The sequence below is a fragment of the Nannospalax galili genome, unplaced genomic scaffold, assembly GCF_000622305.1.
Source record: "Nannospalax galili isolate Female #2095 unplaced genomic scaffold, S.galili_v1.0 scaffold473, whole genome shotgun sequence".
NCBI classification, from domain to species: domain Eukaryota; kingdom Metazoa; phylum Chordata; class Mammalia; order Rodentia; family Spalacidae; genus Nannospalax; species Nannospalax galili.
The window spans coordinates 401788-409491 of NW_008334092.1; the positions used below are offsets into that span (position 1 = coordinate 401788).

General features: G+C 52.3%; 1 protein-coding gene across 2 annotated transcripts; it reads right to left on the reverse strand.

Moving 5' to 3' along the window:
• Nucleotides 1-308: 308 nt before the first annotated feature.
• On the reverse strand, nucleotides 309-7694 carry Fndc5 (fibronectin type III domain containing 5). 2 transcript variants are annotated; one of them, XM_008829200.3, is made up of 6 exons: nucleotides 7568-7694; nucleotides 5988-6103; nucleotides 5230-5428; nucleotides 4836-4925; nucleotides 2696-2829; nucleotides 309-1810 (listed from the first exon to the last, which is right to left on the reverse strand). In XM_008829200.3, exons 1-6 carry the CDS (start codon nucleotides 7653-7655, stop codon nucleotides 1712-1714), a joined length of 726 nt encoding a protein of 241 aa, XP_008827422.2. In that variant the 5' UTR covers nucleotides 7656-7694; the 3' UTR covers nucleotides 309-1711. The 2 variants fall into 2 exon arrangements, with proteins under 2 accessions (XP_008827422.2, XP_008827423.1); XM_008829201.2 differs by having other exon boundaries at nucleotides 309-2364.
• Between the last annotated feature and the right edge of the window lie 10 nt (nucleotides 7695-7704).

Below are 7704 nucleotides of genomic sequence, written 5' to 3' on the forward strand. Positions count from 1 at the left end.
GAGAGGAAAACCCTTTGTTTTCAAAAACTGAGCAGGAGCCTGCATACCTATGTGGTGAGGCAGCCCAAGCTGGGCTTAGAGAGGAGCCTCAGAAAGAGGATGATAGAGCAGCTATTTTCTTCTCCTGCACGTGCACCCCCATCTGTTCGAGAATTCCCTTCCAACTCCAGCTTGGCTGGCAGGCATGTCCCTAAGAAGCGGCAGGCCAAAATGGAAGAGAACTGATTCCCTCCTCCACACATCCTGACTTGCTGCCAATTGCCAGAAAAAGAGGGCAACATTTGGGCATTTACCAGAAGACAAGGATGTGCCTTTTCATTTGTCTTTTTATTTTACACTTAAAAAGTGGTTATTGCTCTAACTGGATCAGAGGTAAGGACCTCTTTCTTAAGGAGCCTTGCTTGGCCTTGCAGCCCCATTCAGCAGGGATGGAAGTCACAAGACAATGAGGGGAGCCTCATGCCCTCCCAGGAGGAAGCCCTTAGTGCTGCTCACATCTGCCCTTCGTCCATCTCTCCTCCCCTAGTGCTGCCCACACTTGGAGCAAGCAGAGTGGTGGCTGACTCAACCTTGAGAGCTGTTGTAGACCGGAAGGAAGGGGCGGTCGTTGGGTGATGGCTTTCAGCTCTCTGGCTTGGGTACCAGCACTCATCATTCAGTGTAACAGATGTATACCAAGCACCTACTACGGGCTAGCCTTGTGGTAGGAGCAGCCTTCCACACTACCGTGGCCAGTGGAAGGTGTAGCGTCCATCTCTTCCCATGCAGGCATTTGGCAGCCATGTGGTGTATCAGTAGTCCCAGAGAAGTCTGCCTTTCCTCATCGAGCACCTTTTTTTTTTTTTTTTTACCAGAAAGGGGCAGTAGAGAGAGACCTGTTATTTCGCACCACTCGAGCTCCAGGGAAGGACACGAGGACCCTGGATAACTTTCATAGAACCCTGAATGATGGTGAGCTGTGAGGACCCCAGAGGCCAGTAGTGACAGCAAGACTGCTCTGCCTGTCTGCTGAACAACTCAGGCCTGCCTTCCAGCAGTTGCCGCTCTGGGATGTAGGACGTAGATGTGCCCTTTCAGTTATCCAAGCTGGCACTGCTGCAGCTCTGAGAGACACTTCCTTTACAAATGAGCAGTACCTTCCAGGTCTTCTCAAGACCTCAAACTAATGATCTTCCTGTCAAAGGACGTCATAGAAGGTAGAAGATGCAGGCAACCAGCTCAGGTCTTGGCAGAACCCTCCACCCTCGGGAATACAGCCCTCTGATTTTCTTTTCCAAAAGAGACAAAACAGGTAACATCTTACACACTTGAAAAGGTGTACATCACACCACAAAAGTCCTTAATGGCTGGATCCAGAAAAGGCTCGATGGAGTGGTGACCCTACAAAGCTGTCAGCCCCATGACTTCCCTGGTGCTCCTTGGTCTGAAAGACACAGCTCAAGTCAACCTTCGTAGCTTGTCCTCTCCCAGAGATTTGTGCAGGTTCTCAAAGAGGAAGCCAGTCCAGGAGAAGCGAGGAGGCAGAAGGCTGTGTCTCATGAAGCTTTGCCTTTTCCAGAATGGGGTCAGGCCTTTTAGTTTTGTGGCTTATTTTATCATTATGTATTTTACTTTTTTTTTTTGCAGAATGTGGGTTTATAGTTCAGCCTTCTTCCTCAGATTAAGACAGGAAAAGGGAGACCTTCAGCTAGCTGTGCCGCCATTGCTTCCCTCAGCCTTCTAGAGACCCAGGGACAAGCAGAGAAGAAAAATACAGTCCTTCTCCCTGCAGTCCTGCTTCGATGATGTTCACTGAGGGCTTGTTTGGAAACTGGGAGGAAAAAAATGAGAGAAGTGGCCAGAGCTAGTGGAATAGACTTCTTGCGAGGTGGGAAACAGGACAGGAGGAGGGAGGGAACAACAGGACTACAACCTAAAGGCCAGGCTCTTGTCCCTTGTGGAAAGAAAAGAATAGCCCTGCCTGGAGGTCTCTCTCGCCGCCTTTTCATACCCAGCCTTTGGCCTGGCTCAGAGGAGTGGCCAAGGCTGAGTCTTGGGCCCAGAGCCCTGGTCCCCAGTCTACCCCCAGCAGAGACATCCCTCTGGCTGGTCCTCTCACATCCTGCAGATCTGCCTCTGGGTACAGCCTCAGCCACAGACATTGTTGAGGTGCTTCTGAAGATAGGAGTTAATAAGAGGCTTCGGGAAAAGACCAGAAAGAGACAAGCCAAGAGAGAAGACAGTAAGCCAGGATACAAGATGGAAGGAGGAGATGCAGAGAGGGCCGGGTGTTTGTTGGATAATCATCGTCAGAACTGTGAGATCCTCCCACATTTTCTACCGTCTTCTGAGCTGCTCAGAGCAAGCACTGAAAAGGTTTCATATCTGTTTCACAGAAGAGGAAATGAAGGACAGAGGTGAAGCCCCAGGCCCAACACCCCTGTTCTTGCTGCTCCACCCAGGCAAACCAGGAACTCTGCCCCTCCCATCCCTCCCATTCAGTCTTTTTTTTTTTTTTTTAAGTTACCACTGGCCCTTGTAAAAGGAAAGGATCCAAAATCAATTTGCAGTGTCCCCTGTGTCATACAGGCAGCAGCCAAGCTTGGCTTTGCCCAGATGCTACCATGCCAGGCCCTGAGCTGACCCCTCCTGCAGTCTAGGGACTACAAATGCCCAAGGCATAGGGCCACCCACCAAGCCCAGGTGTTGCCCTCACCTTGCTGCGGAGGAGCCCCCCACCCTGGTGCTCTGGTGTGCTGGTTTCTGACGCACTTTTGGTTTTTTCCTTGTTGTTATTGGGCTCGTTGTCCTTGATGATGTCATACTGGCGGCAGAAGAGGGCAATGACACCTATGAAAGACAAATGGGCAGTCAGGGGCCAGGTCTGAATTCTTGCCTAGCCTGCTCTATCCCCTCCAGCACTGCTGACCGTCTCTAGATGGTCTCCTCTACACTGCTGCAGCCTCTCCCCGGCCTCTGGCTCCTGTGTCTTCCTCTGGCCACCCGTCCACCCCTTCTGCTGTAGCTGGGCTGTTCCTCCTACAGCATGATCTGATCATGTCTCCCCCTACCCTTTAAGTCTCTGACAGCTCCTGTTTTCCTATAGAGGAAAGCATAAGCAATAACGGCGTTTGTTGCTTGTGTGCCAGGACCCTGTGCTGTGCACTGACATATTTAATCTCACTTGATCCTCACAATTCCGGGGCACTATTATCAGTCTCGGTACAAGCGAGCACACTGAAGAGCAAGAGAGTTTCACCAACTTAACTCAAGGTCACACCCTGGGACAGCTGGGAGGTGAGGTGCAGAGCCTGTTAAATGCCTAATTTTATCAAGTCAGTATTGAAGCTGCTAACTCCAGTTGTAGACAAATTCCCCGTTTTACCTCTATATTTGTAGTGTTGTTTCTCAATCTATTTTAGATATCTGTTGGTGTCCCATAGTAGTAGATAAAGACTAACGACTCCTCCTACTTCCCTCTCCATCATCCTAACAGACTTACACCACAATTTTGGGTTAATTCACTGTTTATATTGTTATGGTTATGTAAATATTGTCTGTGCCAAGTCTAATAATGCGCCATAAGCAAACCTCCTCTTTTGTGTAATTCTTTGTCTTTCCTGCTTTTCTTTCAAGTGCCTGTTTTTCTATGTGCCTAAGAAACATTTTCTTTTCCCAAATGTTTCTTCAACAGGGCCTGGCCCCTCAACCCTTGCTAATCAGGCTTTGGCATGGTGTTCAAATTTCCCCAAAGCCTCCAATCCTCAGCTCTTTACCCTTTACTCTCCTGTGCTCCACCTCCTCGCATAGGTCACAGCTACAGCGAGTCAGTGAGTGAGCTTAATGCATTGTTTCTTGAACACAGGGCACCCAGAGCAACCTTCCTCCTTTGGTTGCCTGGTGAGCTCCTATTCGTCCTTCACAGCTCAATTCCCATCTTGCCTCTGCCCTGTGCTTTTAGTTTTGGGTATTTTCAGTGTTAGGTATCAAACCTAAGACCTCACAGATGATAGGCAAGCACTCTATGCTGGGCCACACCTCCAGCCCTTATGTATTTTTCTTGATTTCTACTCCTAGCTCCAGAATTGATTTCATCTCCTCTGTTCTTGTGTTAATACTATACTGGTACTCGTCATATTCAGTTATAGTTAAACATGGGCCTGGCTTGTCCTAGCCTGAGTTCTTAGTCATGATGATAATACAACTGTCTAGCAGGGAGTGTTTGGTCAATAAATGCCAGTTGTGTTGAATATAAAGATGGACGGCAGTTGGACTGTATCCTCAGGAAGCTCAGAGACCAGGAGGAAAAGAGTACCACCAGCCCACCCAACTTTCAGAAGGGTGAAGAAGGGCAGACAGTGTGCTGTGGGCCCACAAAGGCAGAAAGGCCATTCTGATGGGTGGATGGGGAGAGTCTGCATGGCTGCGGCTCAAGTGGATCTGGAAGGGTAGGGAAGGGAGGAGTGTTCGAATTGAGGTCAGGCAGTGGCTTCCACTTGGCTGCTCAAGCTTGAAGCCCTTGGAGCTCCAGCATCCCAGAAAAGGAAGGCAGAGCTGTGACCATGGCTAATAGGGACAGGGGCTATGAACATGGCCACCCTAAGGGGGCTGGACCACTTCTGAGAGGAAAAGACAAGCACCCCTACCCCCTACAAGCAGTACCATGCTATCTTGGGCAGAGTGGATTAGAGAAGGGTCAGGTTTAGCTCCCTGAGCTGTCCCAGGCAGGATCTGGGCATTTTACCTCTTCTCTCAGGTATTCCCAAACCTCTTACCCTTAGTGATAAGAAAAAGGGTTGGTTAGGGTCCTGGGCTCCCCAAGGGTAAGTAAAGGAGGACTTGGAAGCCCAACTTACCCGCCCACATGAACAGAACCACAACGATGATCAGCACCTCGCCTGTTCGCAGCTGTTGGTTCCTCCCCATCTCCTTCATGGTCACCTCATCTGTGAGGAGAGATAAGCTAGTCCTGGGTTCCTTCATGTCCAGTCACTCCCATTGCCAAGCCCACAACAAGTGCTTATCTCTATTGATGCCCACACACCCGACATAAAGATATCAGGGACAAACTAAAGACTGCTCAGGGTGGCAGTGATAGGACTCAATCCAAATGAGGTAGTTTTGCACACCAGCCTCCTGGGGGACTAGAGAGAAACTTCTCAGGAACTGCCTTACGGTTTCCCATTCCTCCTGCTCCACCCAGCTGCCCCTGCCCTACAGCCCTAGGCCCCTCGCATGCCCCAGGCCTGCCTTTGTTCTTCGAGGCCATCTTCTCAGCCTCTCGTGGAGTCTTGAAGAGCACTGGCTCACTAGCGGGGCTTTGGCCCTGAATAGAGATGGCCTGCACATGCACAATGTACTCTGTATCTTCCTCCAGGTCCCAGAGAGCACAGGAACGGGTGGTGGTGTTCACCTCCTGGATGAAACGTAGCATCCGCACGTCCTTCTTCTGCAAAAGTGAGGGCATGTCAGTGCTCAGGCACCAGCCCAGCTTCTGCCCACCTCCCGCAGTGGCCAGCCCTTCAGGACACGATCATCCCATCACCTTTGGGCATCATCTCCACTGTACAGCTAAGGAAAGAAGTTCAGAGAGGTCAGGGAGTTGCCCAAGGTCACACATCTAGTGAGAGTTGGAACCAGGTCCTAAATACCTGTGCATCTGAGATTAGAACCATGCTCTGAATTCCCATGTTCCAGCTGAGAGCTCCTGAACTCTCCTCCGCTGACTAAGGGCCTTCTGGGACCCCATCTTCCAGCTGAAAGTGCGACTGTCACCCCTCTCTCACCCTGTTTCTTTTTCCTTTCTGTTTCTCTACTACCATCCCTATCTATCACTCTTATTTTCTTTCTTTTTTTTTTTTTTTTTTTTTTTTTTTTTTTTGGAAAGGACCTTGCTATGTAGCCTGGGTGGCCTTGAACTTGCAATCCTTCTGCCTCAGCCATGTGGCACCTGGTTTTCTGTCACTGTCTTGATGTGCCCTTTCCTCCCAAGCACCCTCAAGGGTTACCTGCTGAGAGATGGCAAATCCAGTGACAACCTCATCTTCCAGGACATCCCAGCTGACCACTGCAGAGTTGGCTTTGAGGTGCCTGATGGTGACGTTCACAGGGGCTGAGGGGCTGTCTGAAGGGCAGGGAGGTACCTGAGCCTGAGCATCCCCTGCTGTGAGGCCCAGACCTGGGGAAGGCTACGTGGAGAGGGAAGGAACCCAAGGCCTCAACTGGGTCACACCGTTCCTCAGTGGCCCCAGGCTCCTCGTGACTATCATAGAAGCCACTGCTGGCCATAGACTGGCCACCCTAGGAGTCCAAAGCTAAAACTGATGGGCCTGGTCCTGGGCCAGGGCAAGATCTCATAGGTAGGCATGGAGGGGAACATAGTTGACTAGACTTGCAGAAGCTGAAGATTAGTCTGATGAAAAGCAGTCACAAGGACGCCTAGGCTGTTGCTCTTTCTACAAACCCTACACTGTCAAGTGAGTGACCTTGAGGGAGGGAGACAGACCTAGGGATTGTGAAGAGCCTGGAGGGCCTGGGCTCTGGGATGGGAGTGAGGGGCAATAGAGAAAATCTTTGGAATTGTGATGAGCTGGGCAGAATACAGCTTGGGGAAGGGCCTGTGTTAGCCTCTTCACACTCTGCAGTCCCAAGCCCAGAGAAGGAGGAAGCTAGAGAAGATGGGGCACTCAGAGCAGGGCCCCTCAGGGAAGAGACATCAGGATGGAGCAAAGCCTTGTGGGTGGGAGAAGAAAAGTAATGGAGGGAGGTGTCCATCACAAAGAAGAGAGTGATGGGGGAGTCAGGCAGGAAGGCTCTTCCAGGAGAGGAAAGTGGAGTCCCCCAAGGGTTGTGTCTCTCAGGGGGCAGGTAACATTATCTCCCTCAGAGGAACAGATTTGAGGCCCAGGGGTTATGCCAGACATGCAGATGGAAAGGGACAGAAGGACACAGACAGGTGGTGACGGTCACAGAGCCGGAGAGAGGACAAGTGGAGCATTAGAGACAGACTCAGGTTGAAAGCACTGAGCTACGGAGAGATGGATGGGCAGAGCTGGAGAGAGTGAGGCAGCCGCTGCTGGGGAGACAGAAGCAGGGTGATTGGGAGAGGCTGGGCCCCAGGGGGTGAGCCAGACGCTCACTGCACCGGGTACAGGGGCTGCCCCCTGGCACCCTGAACCCCCAGGTGCCAGTGCTCGTCCCCTTCCTTCGTGCTCCTGCATAACCGAGGGGCAGTTGCTCTGAGGTCTTTGGACACACAACGAGGCCCAAGGTGTGGGATTGGTGTCCTCAGCTGCTCCCAGGGCCAGAAAAGGTGACTGAGGCACAGGCCCAGGGTTAGGACACGGGAGTAAGGGATCGAGGGACGCAGACCCTAAAAATCCAGGGCTGAGATGTTGGAAAGAGGTCTGGAGGCTGAAGGATGCGGGTCTAGGGGTCAAGAAGGTGCGGAAGCACTGGGGTCGGGTTAGGGGAGCTGGGAGCAGGTGAGGCAGGAGGTCCCCAGGTAACAGGAAGGGACCCGAGGCCTCCCCAGTGGCAGTGCGGGAGCGGAGGCTGCCCGCCGGCCCCCCTCCCGGGCCCCCCTTCCCCGCCTGCACCAGCGCGAAGCAGACGCAGCCCAGCCACAGGCGGAGTGCGGCGCGGGGCGGCCAGGCGCACAGCTGCCCCGGGGGCATGGCGGCTGTTGCGGCCGGGGCGGCGCAGGGGGACGCGGCTCCCGCGCCT